The 17644-nt window shown below is 49.9% G+C and overlaps 1 protein-coding gene across 1 annotated transcript in view; it reads left to right on the forward strand.

The window, feature by feature from the left end:
* LOC118147193 (uncharacterized) overlaps positions 1–17644 on the forward strand; it is a 39759-nt gene that overhangs the window by 18484 nt on the left and 3631 nt on the right. The window contains exons 2-6 of the mRNA XM_054244474.2: positions 10757–10886; positions 11378–11461; positions 12881–12963; positions 13161–13250; positions 14901–17503. Coding sequence (XP_054100449.1) covers positions 10757–10886; positions 11378–11461; positions 12881–12963; positions 13161–13250; positions 14901–15136 — 623 coding nt within the window. The 3' untranslated portion in view covers positions 15137–17503. The remainder of the gene's footprint in view (positions 1–10756; positions 10887–11377; positions 11462–12880; positions 12964–13160; positions 13251–14900; positions 17504–17644) is intronic.

Raw genomic sequence — 17644 nt, forward strand, 5'->3', positions numbered from 1 at the left:
AATTGTCTGTGGGTGACAAATTCTCAGGACAGCCATAGTTAAATATGTATTTAAAAAAGAAATCCATCATCTCTATGACACACAACAATTTAGCATAAGAGTTATCATTATTACTGATAACATATTGAGTCACAGTTATAAGAATCTATGTTATAGCATATTTACATGAATGTAACCCAAAGTTAAACATCATTTCATATTTGACAATGCTTTCTGTATGATTTCAATACATCAAGTAAACTGAATATGTCTCCTTTGAATTTTAGAAAATCTATATTTTTTCTAACTTTAGAATTTGATATTGGAATGTTTGTCAAATATGAGAGGTTTAAATCACTGGATATCCCAAAAGAGAATCCCAGGTCACCATAAGTCATTCATTTAGTCAAAATTGTAACTCGAAAATTTTTTTAAGGGAAAAACTTTTACCCTGATTTATTTATTGTCTCTCAATATTAGATAAAATCTTTTTAAGGTGAAAATCAAATTTATTTTTGTATTAGTGCATCTTTAATGCTAAAGCTACTTTTTAATACAATTTTATGAATCTATCTAATTTTAATTAATCTGACTATGAGGTAATGTTTTCATAACTATTTATATCTCTTTTTTTCTTGTTAAAGAACAGAGATCAGTGTTCCCTAAAACTCTATTATTTTGACATATCGGCCCAGATTCTGGCTCTGTTTCAGCGTGCTTGTGTTTTAATACTTAATTTATGAAAGAACTAAATAATACCCTTTTAATTTTAGTCAACATGCTCACACCCAGAATTCTTTAATTTTTGTAAACCTCCTATAACTTGCTAAAACTTAATTTTCTTTCAAATAAAAATAATTCTTAAAATGTCTAAATTAGACAAAACTCATTTTTTTAAAAATCATATTCCTGAGAGAATCCCAAGATGGCTGAATAAGAGGCAGCTCCAGAAAGCACCTCCCAGTGAGAGAGACAGAAAAACCGAGTAGTCGCCACAATTCCAAATAAGGTACCAGGTTAATTTTGTGGGTCTGGGTGGACAGTGGGTATAAACAAAATAGGGCAAGTTGAGGCAAGGTGGGGCACTACCCCACCTAGGAGGTGCATGCAACTGACAGGAAAACTGGGGAATCTCCCCCTCTGGGACATTGGTTCAGATACAGTGCTCCACCTAAGCCCTCTACAACCCACAGAACAGACCATCACTGGGCTGAAAAGCCTCAGTGAGCTGCCTGAACATGGTAGAACAAAAACTTCAGCCAGCACTGGGGCTGTCAGCATAGATCTAGGTGAAAGCACTGGCTGACTTGAAAGCCAGAAAGCTGACTGGAAGGATCTACCCTTTCCCCAGAGGGAAGGGGAACTGAAAACAGGGAAACAGCCCATATAGCAGGACGGGTCCCCACCCACACCTCGACAAATCCCAGCAGACTGAAAAAAACTCTCATGCCAGAGTTTTGCACCTAGAGAGCAACCAGGAATGATCCAGCTCAGTGGAGGGAGGGCAGCCACCATTGCAGAAGCCAGCCTGACTTTTCTGAGTAAATAAAAGACACAGCAACTCCACTGAACTTGTGGCAGCCCCGCAGTCCTTCTGCTGGCAGACAAAGGAAATGCTGCCTCCCCAAGCAGTGACCTGAGATCAAAACAATATAGATCCAAAGAGATGGGAAAAAACAAGCACAAAAGTAATAAAACCATCAAAAACCAGATGCATCTCCCCCACCACAAGATCACAACTCCTCACAAGCAAGGGAACAAAGCTGGACAGAGAATGAATTTGACGAATTGACAGAAGCAGGCTTCAGAGGGTAGATGGTAACAAACTTCTCTGAGTTAAAGGAACATGTTCTAAACCAATGTGAAGAAACTAAAAACCTTGAAAAAAGGTTAGATGAAATGCTAACTAGAATAACCAGCTTAGAGAAGAACATAAATGACTTGACGGAGCTGAAAAACACAGCGCAAGAACTTCATGACAGATACACAAGTTTCAATAGCCAAATAGATCAAGCAGAAGAAAGAATATCAGAGATTGAAGATCAACTCAGTGAAACAAAATGAGAAGGCAAGAAAAGAGTGAAAAGAAATGAACAAAGCCTTCAAGAAATATGAGATTACTTGGAAAGACCTAATCTATGCTTGATCGGTATACCAGAAGATGATGGGGAGAATGATTCCAAGCTGGAAAACAGTCTTCAGGATATTATCCAGGAGAACTTCCCCAAACTTGAAAGGCAGGTCAACACTCAAATACAGAAAATAAAGAGAACACCACAATGATACTTCTCAAGAAGAACAACCCCAAGGCACATAATCATCAGGTTTGCCAGGGTTGAAATGAAGGGGAAAAAACTAAGGGCAGCCACAGAGAAAGGTCAGATCACACACAAAGGGAAGTACATCAGACTCACAGTGGATCTCTTAGCAGAAAACCTATAAGCCAGAAGAGAGGGGGGGCCAATATTTAACATCCTTAAAGAAAAGAACTTTCAATCCAGAATTTCACATCCAGCCAAACTAAGCTTCATAAGTGATGGAGAAATAAAATCCTTTATGGACAAGCAATTGCTGAGAAATTTTGTCACCACCAGACCTGCCCTACAAGAGTTTCTGAGGGAAGCACTAAACACAGAAAGGAAAAACCAGTACCAGCCACTGCAAAAAAGAACCAAATGGTAAACACCAACGATGTAATGAATAAATTATGCCAACCAAAGGGCAAAACAACCAACCAGTAATAAAATGGAAGGATCAAATTCATATATAACAATATTAACATAAATGTAAATGGACTAAATGCCCCAATCAAAAGACACAGACTGGAAAATTGGATAAAAAGTCAAGACCAATCGGTGTGCTGTATTCAGGAGACCCATCTCATGTGCAAAGACACACATAGACTCAAAATAAAGGGATGGAAGTAGATTTACCAAGCAAATGGAGAGCAAAAATAAGCAGGGGTGGCAATCTTAGTCTCTGATAAAATGGACTTTAAACCAACCAAGATCAAAAGAGACAAAAAAGGGACTTTTATAATGGTAAAAGGATCAATACTACAAGAAGAGCTAACGATCCTAAATATATACTCACCCAATACAGGAGCACCCCGATACATAAAATAAGTCCTTAATGACCTACAAAGAGACTTAGACTCCTGAACAATAATAATGGGAGACTTTAACCCTTCACTCTCAATATTGGACAGACCAATGAGACAGAAAATCAACAAGGAAATCCATGACTTGAATGCAGATCTGGACCAAGCAAACCTAATAGACATTTACAGAACTGTCCACCCCAAATCCACAGAATATACATTCTTCTCAGCACCACATCTCACTTACTCTAAAATCGACCATATAATTGGAAGTAGATCACTCCTCAACAAATGGAAAAAAAGAGAAATCATAACAAACATTCTCTCAAACCACAGTGCAATCAAATTAGAACTCAGGATTAAGAAACAATTTCAAAAGAGCACAACCTCATGGAAAATGAACAACCAGCTCCGGAATTTCGACTGCATAAACAATGAAATGAAGGCAGAAATAAAGATGTTCCTCGAAAATGAAGACACAACATACAGAATCTCTGGGACACATTCAAAGCAGTGTCTAGAGGGAAATTTATAGCAATAAATGCCCATGTGAGGAGGAAGGAAGGTCTAAAATTGACATCCTATCATCAAAATTGAAAGAGTTAGAGAAGCAAGATCAAAAAAAACTCAAAAGCTAGCAGAAGACAAGAAATAACTTAGATCAGAGCAGAACTGTAGGATATAGAGACACAAAAAAGTTCAAAAGATCAACAAATACAGGAGCTCGATTTTTTGAAAAGATCAACAAAATAGACCACTAGCCAGACTAATAAAAAAAGAAAAGAGAGAAGAATCAAATAGATTCAATAAAAAACGATAAAGGGGACATCACCACCGATTCCACAGAAATACAAACTACCATCAGAGATTACTACAAACAACTCTATGCACACAAACCAGTAAATCTGGAAGAAATGAATAAATTCCTGGACACTTGCACTCTCCCACGACTAAATCAGGTAGAAGTTTAAATCCTGAATAGACCAATGACAAGGTCTGAAGTTGAGGCAGCAATTAATAGCCTATCAACTAAAAAAAAAGCCAAGATCCAGATGGTTTTACAGCTGAATTCTACCAGACTTATAAAGAGGAGCTGGTACCATTCCTTCAGAAACTATTCCACACAATACAAAAACAGGAAAGCCTTCCCAAATCATTTTATGAGACCAACGTCATCCTAATACCAAAACCGGGAAGAGATACAACTAAAAAAGAAAACATCAAGCCAATATCCATGATGAACATAGATGCAAAAATCTTCAAGAAAATACTGGCAAACGGAATGCAATAGCAAGTCCAAAAGCTTATTTATCGTGATTAAGTAGGCTTCATCCCGGGGACGCAAGACTGGTTCAACATACGCAAGCCTATAAATGTAATCCACCGCATAAACAGAACCAAAGACAAAAACCACATGATTATCTCAATTGACACAGAGGTCTTCAACAAAATTAAAGAGTACTTTATGCTAAAAACCCTCAATAAACTAGGTATCAGTGGAACATACCACAAAATGATAAAACTATGACAAACCCACAGCCAATATCATACTGACTGGGCAAAAACTGGAAGCATTTCCTTTGAAATCTGGCATAAGGCAAGGATGACCTGTCACCACTCCTATTCAATATAGTATTGGAAGTTCTAGCCAGAGCAACTAGGCAAGAAAAAGAAATAAAGGGTACTCAATTAAGAAGAGAGGAAGCCAAATTGTCTCCATTTGCAGATAACATGACTGTATATTTAGAAGACCCCATCATCTCAGCCCAAAATCTCCTGAAACTGATAAGCAACTTCAGCAAAGTCTCAGGATACAAAATCAATGTGCAGAAATCACAAGCATTTCCATACACCAATAACAGACAAACAGAGAGCCAAATCAAAAGTGAACTCCCATTCACAATTGCACAAAGAGAATAAAATACCTAGGAATACAACTAACAAAGGATGTAAAGGATCTCTTCAAGGAGAATTACAAACCACTGCTCAATGAAATAAGAGAGAACAAACAGATGGAAAAACACCCCATGCTTATGGTTGGGAAGAATCAACATCATGAAAATAGCCATATTGTCCAAAGTAATTTATAGATTCAATGCTATAGCCTTCTTCTCAGAACTGGAAAAAAACACTTCAAACTTCATATGGAACCAAAAGAGAGCCTGCATAGCCAAAATAATCCTAAACAAAAGAAGCAAAGCTGGAGCCATCATGTTGCCTGACTTCAAACTATGGTACAAGGCCACAGTAATCAAAGCAGCATGGTACAGGTACCAAAACAGAGACATAGGCCAATGGAATAGAACAGAGGCCTCAGAAGCAACACCACACATTTGCAATCATCTGATGTTTAACAAACCTGACAAAAACAAGCAATGGAGAAAGGATTCCCTGTTTAACAAATGGTGTTGGGAAAACTGGCTAACAGGACAAAATCCAGACCTTCCCACTGGCACTCAAGGCCCATTTGTCTCTGCCACACCATCCCTTCACCAAGCAAGGGTGTCCTGTCCCATCCCAATGACTCCATCCCCTATAGCCCCATGGCGTTGAGGGCAAGGAGGCCCTGCAGTTGTCTTGTGTGTCCCCTCCGCATCTCCCTCCTGCAGTTTGGGAGCATGAGGTATAGGAGGAGGAGGCACTGAGCTGAACAGTGTGCCCCAGGCCCTGGGCCAACATGGGGCTGGCAGACTCCAGGGGGGATAGTGATTAGGAAAGGGGACAGCTTCCTGAAGGTGGTAGAAGTTCAGGGAGGATGTGCATGAGAGGACAGCAGGGCCTCTGTGGCAACACAGAGGGGAGGGTCTGTGGAGTCAGCGCAGATGCCCAGTCCATAGGCCCCACCCAGGGCTGACAGCCTGGATGATAGGTCCAGTCCTGTCCCCATTTGGAAAAACATCATTTTCTGGCTTCTGTTGTCCACCAGCCCCTGGGTGGGGTGGCTCCCTGGACCCACTCCTCAGCCCTGCAAGCATCCCCACCCAATAGCTGTCCATCCTGAGGCCCAAGAGGTGGAAGCCACTGACCCAAGATCCTACTGCCACTCAGGGGCCAGGTTTGGACCCACTTTTCTCTGTGGCAGGACCAACACCCAGGGAGGGCTTGGAGTTTTGACATTCTCTTTGCTTCCCTGCATCCCTTCTTCTGCAGAGGCCCCATATGCTGCACCTCATGGGGCCACACTCACACCTCCCTCTTCCTTAGCTCACCAAGCACAGGCTCCAATCAATTTACCTAAATGGGGTTCCTGGGGCTGCTGCAATGCTCTGTTCAGAGCTGCTGGTTTGCCAGCCATTTAAAAGGTCCCTGAGGAGGGCTGGCAGGAGGGCTGTCTACAGGGGAAAGCTGGTAAGACAGGGCCCCAGGAACCCCATTGCCTAAAGTCCAGCTTCTGGCCAGTGCCTGACCCAGGCCTGCAGGGGTAGAGCGGGAGAGTAGCAGGCAGCATTCCTACAAAAGGCCCACAGGGAATGAGTCCTGAGGGGCTGGCTGCAGTCTCCAGGCAGGGCAGCACTGAGGAGGCTTGCACAACTCTGCTATACTCGAGCCCTGGCCTTGCCAGTGGCTTGCTGGAGCCAGCTTGTGAGAGCTAATTTCCAAACTCAGGAGTTTTATCAGCCAGTGATGAAACAGTTGGTAGTCATGGAGGGAATATTTACACCATAGAAATTGTCAGTCGCTACACATCAGGGCTGTTTTCTGTGCCAGGGTACAATTGGTCCCTGCCTTTTCACCCACCCTAACCACGGTGACACCACAGAGGGGGCAGGTCCAGCCTCAGTCCACGTCACGCTCTCTGCTCAAGCCTCAGGATCTCCTTCTCAGGCCTGTCCTTTTTCCCTCCTTCTGCCACATCAACCAGAGCAAGCTCTCTAACCTCGAATCTGGTAGAGCCTCTTCTGGGTACAGCAGGCTCCACGTGGCTCCCCAACCAGGCTGAGGGATGGGAAAGGCTATTCCCACTGTGCGTCTCCTGCCCAGTCACAGGGACCACCTTCCTCATCTACCAAGCAGGTGCTTTTCCCTCATAGAAGCGGGCCACCATTTACTGTGCACCACACCAGGCCCTGAGCCAGCATGGCGCTAGTCAGTCCAGCCATCCTCAAGGCAGGTATTATTACCTCACTCCTCTTGTACTCTTGCAAGGCCACTGCCTAGAGAGGCAAATCAATCATACTATGTTTGGGTTTCGGTCCTGGCTCTGGCTGGGCTCAGTGGCTCAGATCTGTAATTCCAGCACTGTGGGAGGCCATGGCAAAAGGATAACTTCAGCCTGGGAGTTTCAGACCAGCCTGGGCCACTTAGCAAGGCCCCATTTCTACCAAAAAAAAATTAATTATTCAAATATAGTAGCTCACACGTGTAATCCCAGTTACTCAGGAGGCTGAGGCAGGAGGATTGCTTGAGCCCAGAAGTTCAAGACCAGCCTGGACAACATAGTGGGACACTGTCTCTACAAAAATAAAAAATATATATTAACCAAATTTGGTGGTGCATGTCTGTAGTCCCAGCTACTTGAGAGGCTGAGGCAGGAGGTTTGCTTGAGCTCAGGAGTTGAGGCTGCAGTGAGCCATGATTGTGTCCCCCCTCAAAAGACCCTAAGCCCTCAAGAAGAATATGGACAAGGGGCAGGGCAGAAAGTGCAAGAGGCCAGGAGGGCTGTTTATCACAAGGACCTTGGGGCCAGTTTTGTCCTTAGGGCAATGGAAAGCCATGGAAGACTTGCAAGCAAGTGGTATGTCTGTGCTGAGCTGGGGTCTCATCAGAAAAGTGGAGCAGGTGAAGGCCCCTGGGCCATGGAAGTGGGGCTGTGGCCAAAGGGAGGAGACCTGAGATTGAGATCTGACTTTCCTGCAGCCTGGACATGACCCTGGCCAGTCAACTGCCTCTGAGTCTCAGGCTCCCTGTCTGTAAAATGGGGATAACATAGGGCTTGAGGTTGCAAGGAGGTAATGCATGGAATATGCTCAGTGTACCTAGCCCATGGAAGAGGCTTAACCAACGCTAGCTGCCATTATTATGATGGGGATGGTGCTCGGCTGGGGGAATTCCTGGGGGCCAACTGACCCCTGCACCCCTTTATCTACCCCTGCAGAAATGGCAGAGGCTAGGCAGCCTGGTGCCACCCAAGCCTGCATCAGGCAGGGACTTGAAGGCTCCCACTGCCACCCCACCTCCTGCCTCTGACTGAATCTGGTGTTTTCAGCCTTCAGCACCTCCACCTTCACTAGGTGTGTCTTCATGACTTTCAGCAAACTTTCTGCCATCTGTCTGTCTGTCTGTCTGACTGCTCTTTTCGTGTCTTTCTGGCCATACCTCTAACTCCCTTGGTGTCATTGCACCATTGTCCTGGTCCTTCTTCAAGTCTGTGTACCTGCTTTTCTCTCCCTGTGTCTCTACACTCCGCCTTTGCCCCTCACTCCGTTGTCTGTATCTGTCTGTCCATCTCTGTCCATCTCTACCCCATCGTCTTTACATTCCCTCCCTCCTTGGGCTCCCCCTGTATTCATCTGTGTGTCTCTGTCTGAGAGAAGTGCTTGCAGGTGTCATGGATGGTCCATTAGAAAAAGATTAACAGGTATGGTGAATGGAAAAACAGCTGTTGTGAGGGAGGAGGAGGTGCCTTTTGGATGGCAGTGGCTCCCTGAATCCATGATGGGGATGTGTGTGGTGCGTGTGGCCGGCACCAGCTGATCACCATCATGGAGTGTCAGTGCCTGCGGTGTTCATCTCTGCAGACATTGCTTGCTGGGCTGGCAAATTGCTGGCTCTGAGCAGCACCGGGCTCAGCCAGGGGTGCTGGGCCCCAGCCCTCCCTATCGTTACCCACGAGCTCTTTGACTATGTTGTCTTGACCTTCATCTCTTCATGTTTCTCAAGGGCATCACCATCGCCCTGGAGTGACCTCAGATCAAGGCTGGCAGCACAGTGAGTGGCTCCAGCCCTTGGGCAGGGCAGGGCTGGGCTCAAGGACAGAGTGCCAGGGCTGAGCAGGGCAGGGAGACCTCACCAAATGCCATGGGGGAGGTAGGACAGGGAATTTGCCTCTGGAGAGGGAAAAGCCTCCGTGAACTGCGAGGTGGCAACCAGGGCAGCTGTGGGGGCCTCTGGGCCCATGGCATCTCCAGAGGCTTTCAGGAATGTATCTTCCTCAACGTATCCAGCTACATCTTTATGGCCATCTTCGTGGGCAAGATGACACTAAGGATAGCTCCTGGCTTCACCTGTATCGTCTGCCACCCCCTGCCATTGGTCTCATTCCACTCATTGCTCCACAGCCCACCCTGCTGGGTGCCAGCCCCTAGGCTGGGCTCCCATGACCCAAAATAGGTCACCCATATCCTCACTCACAGGAGTCACAACGCCACCAGACAAGCAAGTGCACAGAACACTGAATGTGAGGGAAGCACCTGCTGGAATGTGGGGCAGGGGAAGCATTCCGTCTAGGGGGCTTCCCAGGGCCGGTAGTTTTGAATTGGGTTTGCCAGAGGTGCCGTGAAACCTAACTGGGCTGGCACACTGGGCCCTCCAGGCCACTACCTGCCTGACCCCTCCCCTTTCCCCTGGATGCCCACCTGGCCTCATCTAGCCCCCTCAAGTGGAGCCCAGCTGCCCCCAACACTGCCCCACCCCTCCAGCTACAGCCAAGCCTCACCCCCGCCCATGGTGGTCTGGCTAGGCCTGTACTCCAGGAGCTGGCTTACCTGCACATCAGCTGGAACATGCTGAAGGGCTTCCTTGTCTTCTTGCCCATCACTGACATCATGTCCGTGGCAGGGAGAAGTCTTGTGGCTCCTGCTTGCCCTACACCCATGGCCGATGGGGGAGAGTGATGCTGCACTGTACAGAGAGGCCACCAGATCAAATGGGGCCCTCACCCCACTCCTCCCCACCCACCCAGAGTGCCTGCCAAGCACCCTGAGCTCTGTCCTTGGGGGAGGGGTTGGAAGACCCTGGGGTTGGTGTATACTGGAAGAGCAGGGTTGAAGGTAGATCCCAGTATTGCTACCCCACTCTTTGTGTCCCTGGATGGCTCACTGCCATCTCTGGACATCAGTCCCTAGACCAGGGTGTAGTGTGGACCCTGAGGGGCTGGGTACAGTGAGGGGTGAGGGCAGGCACCTTCTCCTGCTGCAGATATGAGGCCTGGGTACAGCTCACCTCCTGCTCTGCCTATATCTAGGTTGCCTGGTCACTTTCTCTGCATTCCCTCTGACTTTCCTCATGCCCTAGGATGTTCAGCCCTGGTGAGCACTAGGGTGCTCAGTCCTGGTGACTCCAGGGTGAATGGGGGCTGCCTGCCAGCCTAGCTGAGGGCTCATGAACCTGGCATCTCCCTACCTGCAGTGTCACCGGCAGGACACCGAGCCTGAAGCTTATGGTGGAGACACTCATCTCCTCCCTCAAACCCACTGGCAACATTGTGCTCATCTGCTGTGCCTTCTTCATCATCTTTGGCATCCTGATAGTGCAGATGAGGGGTGCCCAGGCTGGGCAGAGACTGGGTTCTGGGATTGGGGCAGAGGAAGCCTCACACAGCCAGGGGAGAGACTCCACAGTCCAACCCCCAACACCGAATGCACAAGGCAGGCTGAGGAGATGTCATCGAGAGGTGGGTTCCTCTCTGGCTTGCAACACCCACCCATAAGAGCACCATCCTTGTCCCTCTTTCCCCAGATCTTCAAGGGCAATTCCACCACTGTCTGGGCATGGACACTCACAACATCACTGACCGCTCTGACCACATGACCGCCAACTGCCACTGGGTCCATCATATCACAAATACAAGTTCCTCAACCTGGCTCAGGTGAGCACCGCCCACCTACCCCTGATCAGACCCTCCCCTCTTTTTTTATGCCAGTGGCTCTGGGAGTCACAGACCCAGCTTCAGTTTTGCACTGCCAGGACTGACTGACACTAACTTTCTCCTCTGCAAACCTCAGTTTCTTCTTCTGCAAAATGGGTAAGGGGAGCACTCACCACTCAGGTGGAGTGAGGCTTAGAGAGTCTGTGTGCAGAGTTCCCAGCAAGTGCCTGCACTTAGTAGGTGCTTTGTGAACACTGGTTCTTGGCCCCCATCCACCACCCAGGACACCCTGACAAGAATTTTAGTCAACCAGTCATGAATGTGAATCCAGCTCTGCCGCTTCCCGTAGGCCTGTCCTCCCCGAGCCTCAGTTTAGGGAATGTTATAGCCTGCCAAGCAGGCCATGGTAGAGATGTAAAGGTATGAAGCCCTGGGCCCGGGTGAGGTTCCCTCTCCTGTTACCCACCCACTGCTCTCCACTTCCTTTACAGGCAGCCCCTGCCTGGTTTCTGCCTTGCCCTTGGTCTTCTCTCCTGGGGGCCTGCCAGGCATGAGCCATCTGGGCACTACCACAGGTAAGAGCTCTTGGCCAGCTGCTTCTTTTTTCAGAGCTGGGCCCTCCCATTTCTTGAGGGCCCACTCAGGAGGCCAGGTCTGTCCAGACACAGTCATGCCTTGCCCCAGGGCACACAGGGAAGAGGAGGAGCAGGATCCAGGCCTGTGTCTCCCACCTGCTGGTGGGCCACCTCCAGCTGGTTCCCACTGGAGTGCTCACCCCCCAGTGCCCCCTAGGAAGGGAGCCATGGGGCCTTGGAGGAGCAATGAGTGCCCAGGGAAAGGGTGTCAGGAACCAGGCCAGTCACAGTCCCTGCCCACTATGGGAAAAGATGTCTTAGGAAGCTGAAGGGGCCCTACCAGGGGTCTTTTGTGCCCATGCTCCTTCACACATGGTCCCCATCCCAGCACCAGCCTCATCCCTTTGGAGCATTTCTGGGTGTGCCTGCCATAGGGCTCTCTTGGAATCCCATGTTCTCAGCACTGGCAGCCACCTGGAGGGTTCCAGCCTGGCCTGAAGCCTCTGACTCAGTGAGGCTTACCGGCTGTGTGCCCTCAGACAAGTGTCAGACCCTCTGCTTCAGTGTCCTCATCCTTCAACAGGGACAGTGATGGCAGGTCCTTGATGATGGTAGGAGCCTCAGGTACCACTGTGTCCCCTACCTTGCCTTCTCCTGGGTCTGAACTTTTTCTGGACACCCTTGGCACCATTCTCACCTGGAACTAGAAGAGGAAGGGTCTGTACTCTGGATGGTGGAAAGGAGGGGCAAGTGCAGGCCCAGAGACTCATTCCAGAGCTCCAAGTCCTGGCCCACAGTGACAGGGGCACAGAGGAAAGCATGACCACCTCTGCTTGGGGGAGAGGGCTTCCTGAGTAGAGCATGGGCAGTTTCTAGTGAAATGGGACCTGCTATGAACCCACTAACTACTGGCACAAGGATGACACAGGAGGCTGCACTCAAGTTCAGTTCAGAAAACTTTTCTTGAGCATCTCCTCTGTGCAAGGCTCTGTGCTGGGTACTGCTGCACCAGATGTGACTTCACTGAGGGGACACAAGGTTGATAGTCTGCCATATCTTTGGGAGCCTTGCATGGCTGTCTTCTGGGGACCACCTCTTTCTCAAAATTGCTCAAACTCGGAAGAGGAATTATTGCCATTTTACAGATGAGGAAATGAGCCCAGAGACATGGAGGAACTTGCCCCAAATCACACAACTAGCGAGTGGCAGGGGCTGGGCTCTGACCCAGGGCTCCTGACTCTTCTCATGAGCTCCTGTCTTCAGGTTCTGGGGAAAGCGTGTCTCACACACCAGAGTAAGGGTGCCAGGGACCTTCTGGTTGAGCCTCAGCTGGCCCTCCCAGCACACCTGCCAGACAGGCACTTGTTAGCTCCATTCTGTGGATGAGGGGGCAGGAGCTCATGAATTTTCTTGTCCAAGATCACGCAGCTGGTTAACTTCAAAGCTGAGACCAAAATCCAGCACCATGCGTCCAGTGCTCTTTCTTCTGCAACAACTACAGAGTATGTGGCAACCACATAGTAAGTCCTTAGGAAATGTTTGTTGGATGAGGGCACAACCCTGCCACAGAGGGAAAGCCTCTTGTCCCTCCACCTTCCCGAGACAGAAGAATGGAGGGGGTGGCTTGTGAGGAGGGGTGGCTGCCTCTGGAGTCACTCACACCCCTCACCCCTGCATTCCCCCTTCCCATGTCTCCCAGGCTCTGATGTCCTTCTTTGTCATGGCATCCAAGGATGGCTGAATGAACATCATGTACAATGTACTGGAGATGGTTGCTGTGGACAAGCAGGTGAGTATAGCTGGGACCAGGCCAAGCCAGGATAGGAGGAGGGACATGGTGTTCTTGGGGCACAGTGGTTTAGGGTGCCAGGGACACCACATCCCAGTGTCTCCCCACTGTTAGCACAGTCCACCTCTCACATCCTGGCCCACATCTTCACCATTGGGACTGCTCCTCGGGTAGCATAAATCATTGTTCCATTTGCTTCTGCAAATGCCCCCTGCTCTGTGAGGAGAGGGATCTGAGCCGCTCCTCACTGGAGGGGTGCAGAGCCTGGTGGGTGGAGAACCAAGTGCAGGCAGAGAAGAGGGGCTGAGCCAGCTGGCAGAGGGACAGAGAGAGAGAGAGAGTGATGTGTTTAGGGAATTGGGATTTGGGGGCCAGGAGTAGAAAATGAGAGGCAGCAGGTGGGAGGAGGAGGCAGACATGACTGTGTGGTCTACAAGCCCCAGTGTGTGCTGTGGCAATGGGCAAAGGTTTACTCTGAGGGCAACGAGGGCCAGTGAGGGCCTCACACCAAGAGTGGCGCCCCTGCTTGTCAGTTCTGCAGGTTGCTGGGGGAAGATGGGTTTGGGGAGGGGATTGGAGGGAGGAGGTCAGGGGAGAGACTGAACCTTGGCTTCTGAGACCTTTCAGGGAGCAGGGCATCCTCCGGAGTTAGGCGGGGACTTTAGGCAAGACATGTGGCTGATCAGGGTTAGACATGTCCAGACTGAGTGCCTCACTGGGAGAAGGAACAGGGAGATTCTCTAGGTCAGGACAGGGCCCATTCAGTGGTGAAAGCAGGGCTTTGTGCAACTCCCAGGCCTGTAATGGACCTCTGGCCCTTGGCTTCGTGGATCCCACTAGGTAAGACTCTGGAGCTAGAAGTGGGGGTGCTGGTGTGGGGTGGGAGAAGTGAGAACACTTGGACATATCGTCCTCCACTTCCTTGTCTGCTCTGTTCCCTCAACCCCACCAGTGCACACATGCACATACATACATGGATTCCAAGGCAATGTTCTCCGCTCTGCTGGCCACCTTGTTTTCTGCCTTGTTTCTAGATGGTTAAATAAGTTGATGGATGGATGGGTGGATAGATGGGTGGGTAGATGGATACATGGTGGAATTGATACATTGAAGGGGGGATGGGTGAGTGTATGGGTGGAAGGATAAATGGGTGGGTGGGTGGGTGGATGGATGGGTGGGTGGATAGACAGATGAGTGAGTAGATAGATGGATGGGTGACTGGCTCACTAGTGAGTGGATGGATAGGTGAAGGGATGGCGGATGGATGGGTGGGTGAGTGAGTGGAAAGACAGATGGACAAATGGATGGATGGGTGGTGGATGGATGGGTGGGTGAGTGGAAAGAGGATGGATGGATGGATGGATGGATGGATGCATAGGTGAATGAATGGATAGGTGAATGAGAGAAAAAGATGGTCCAGGAGGCAGCAGCTGAGCAGGGAAGGAGAGGAGGCACTCTCTGCTGAACACTTTATTGCGCCATGCCCAGGGTTTTTACTTCATACCTACTGTCTCATTTAGACCTTACAGCACCTTCCTGGAGGCAGGCTTCTCATGCCCTCACTCCATGGAGGCTCAGCCATGTTTTGCACCTGCCCATGGCCCTGCACGGCCTGGTCAGCCACCACAGCCCCCTCTGGCTCCCCTGCAGCCTGTGACCAACTGCAATCCCTGGATGTTGCTGTACTTCAACCCTTCCTGATTATCATCACCTTCTTCATGTGTGTGGGTATCACAGTGGAGAATTCCACAAGTGCCAGGAGCACCAGGAGGTTGACGAGGCACTGCAGTACCTGGAGAAGAAGCACCAGAGTGAGTGGGCACCTGCGAAGGGCATGGGCCACCAAGCTTTGGCCCCTCTGCCTTGGCCTGACCCCAGCCTCCTAGGCCTTTGGAGCTGGAAGAGAAGAAAAGGTACAGCCCCTGTTCCCAGGGCTCAGTTGCTTCTCCCAGCATCTTCCGGTACAGGGGACAGCCCCATCAGTGTCCACCCAGAGTCCAATGGCTGACACCACTGCCAACCTGAGTGATGCTCTGGGGGGTTCAGTCCAGGCAGAGGACAAAGGCAGAGGATGGTTGCCCTGTGCTGGGTCCTGGGCCATGGGAGACCTGCCCTCTCTAAAGGCAGGCCCAGAGCCCCAGCCACAGGCTTGTGTGGGGCAGATGGGGAGAATCAGTGTGCTGTCTTTACTGTCACCCTTCCTCATGATTTCTCCTGGTGCTGCTGCTGCGTGGAGGAGATCTAACACCGATCCCAGTGCCTGGGATGGACCAACATCTTTCCTCTTGCTTCCTTCCTTTTTCCAACTCTCTGTCCTTTGTGCTCTGTGCCCTTCCTCTTGGCCCCAACCCTCTGTGGTCTGTGCTACTCCCCCTGCACCCCATGCAGATGCACAGTGGCTGCCCTACTCTGCCACCTTTTGTCTGCCACCTGGCTGCTCATCCACTCCATGTGTGCCAGCCGCTACCTGAACATCTTCACCATCATCTGCCTCAGTGTGGCCACCATGTCCCTGGGATCAGGCCCTCATGATCCCACTGGGTGATGACCTGAGTCTCAAGGACCCCACAGCCTGCCCACCTGGCCCCAAAGACAGCCAGGTGTGCTCCCCTGGGGGCTCCTGGGTGGGGGGTCTGTCATTGAAGGCTGGCCCTTGCCTTTCCAGGCAGGACCCCCACTTCTTTTCAGTCTACCATGTAAGTGGTACTCACTGTGTGCTAGGCCTTCATTTCCTGTTGGTTAGATGAGGGCAGCAGGGCTCAGAGAGGTGGAGCAACTTGCTTAAGGTTACACAACAACAAGCCCAGCCACCAGGCTCCAACCCTGACACCAGCAAGCGCTCACTGCTGCCTCTTGTTTCTGGTATTTTTTGTCCATTCAGTGAGGACCATCCCTGTCTAGTGGGATTTTGGGGCTGAAGCAAACAGGGGAGTCACACCAGGCACAAGCACCTACTGTGTGCAGGAACTCTGCCTGTGCCAGCTGTTTGTCTGCCCCACAGTTCTGTGTGACAGGGATGACTTGTCCCTGCCTCACACTCAAGGAAATGGGAGTTCTGAGAAGTACGGTGATGTCCACATCACATGGCCAGAAATGATAGAGCAGGGTGATACCCATGGGGCTAAGGCCAAAACCTCTGTGTCCCAGTCTGAGAAATTCTGCAGGGCAGGAAGGGCCCCTTGCTGATCTTGTAGAATTTGGGGGTTAGACATCAAGACAAAGGCTCATGACCTCAAGGCCAAGGTGGTCCTGCCCTGCTTGGGGTGGAGGGTGAGGGGTGTAAGGGACAGCCTGTGGGATACCCTGTGCTTGACACCTCTGACTTCCAGAATGACCCTCCATCAATTCGGCATAGGCTGGGGAGTGGGGGAGAGTTCTTCCTACCCCTTCCATGCCATTTCTGTCCCCTCCCTGATTGTTAACAGTTCCTGCAGCTTCCTGCACCCCCATGGTGCTCTCCTACAGAGGATGTCAGGGCACAGAGTTTCTGGGACTCAGTTGGGCAGGGTGCAGTCTTTTGTGCCAGACCCAGCAAGTCATAGGAGGCTGGGATGGAATGAGGTCATCTGCCTCGCAGGAGCATTAAGGTAGCTCTTGAGGAGTTTTCTCTGCAGGAGTCACTGTGGGTTGCAGACTGAGGAATCCAGGGGCCAGGGAATGCCTAGGAAGGAATGGCAGGGCCAGCTGTTTTGTATGCAACACCCCAGCACAGTGGCTGGGAAGAAGGGGTTACTCTCCTTTGATGTGGAAACTGAGGCTCACCAAAGAGAAGGGACCCACCCAAGGTGAAGCTCATGGAACACACGTGTTGACCACTCAGTCTGTCTTCTGATGCCTTCTCAAGCCATGCCTGGGCTTCTGCACTTGTCCAAGGTCTGTACCAGGGGAAGTCACTAACTGCCTGGATCATCTGATGGGCGTTCTGGAGGTGGGGTCCTTTCACCCAAGTTTTGGAAGACGGCCAGGTAGAGGAGGTGAGAGGAAGGTCATGCTAGCCCTGAGGATAGCCCAAGCAAGGTGCTGTGGAGCAGACCATGAAGGCAGCTGCCCTCCTCGTCCATTTTGCCCCATCCTACCTCCCTTTCCTTGCAGAGTGAGCCAGACCCATCTGAGCCCATCCATATGGGAGACCTGGGCAAATGCTTCTTCCCCTTATCCTCTACAGCCATCTCACCAAGACAACTTCCTGTGTGAGATGGAAGAGATGCCATTCAACCCGGTCTGGTCCTGGATGAAACATGAGAACAGTTAAGGTGAGGGGTGGGAGCCCTGTCAACCCTCACAGACCTCATCTTGGGCATCTGCTTCACAGGGAGATAATGGGTTGAGTTTTTTCATTAGTATTTTTACCCAGAATTTTACATTTAGTCCAGAATAAACCAGATGGATATCTG

This window comes from Callithrix jacchus, chromosome 14, assembly GCF_049354715.1.
Source record: "Callithrix jacchus isolate 240 chromosome 14, calJac240_pri, whole genome shotgun sequence".
NCBI classification, from domain to species: domain Eukaryota; kingdom Metazoa; phylum Chordata; class Mammalia; order Primates; family Cebidae; genus Callithrix; species Callithrix jacchus.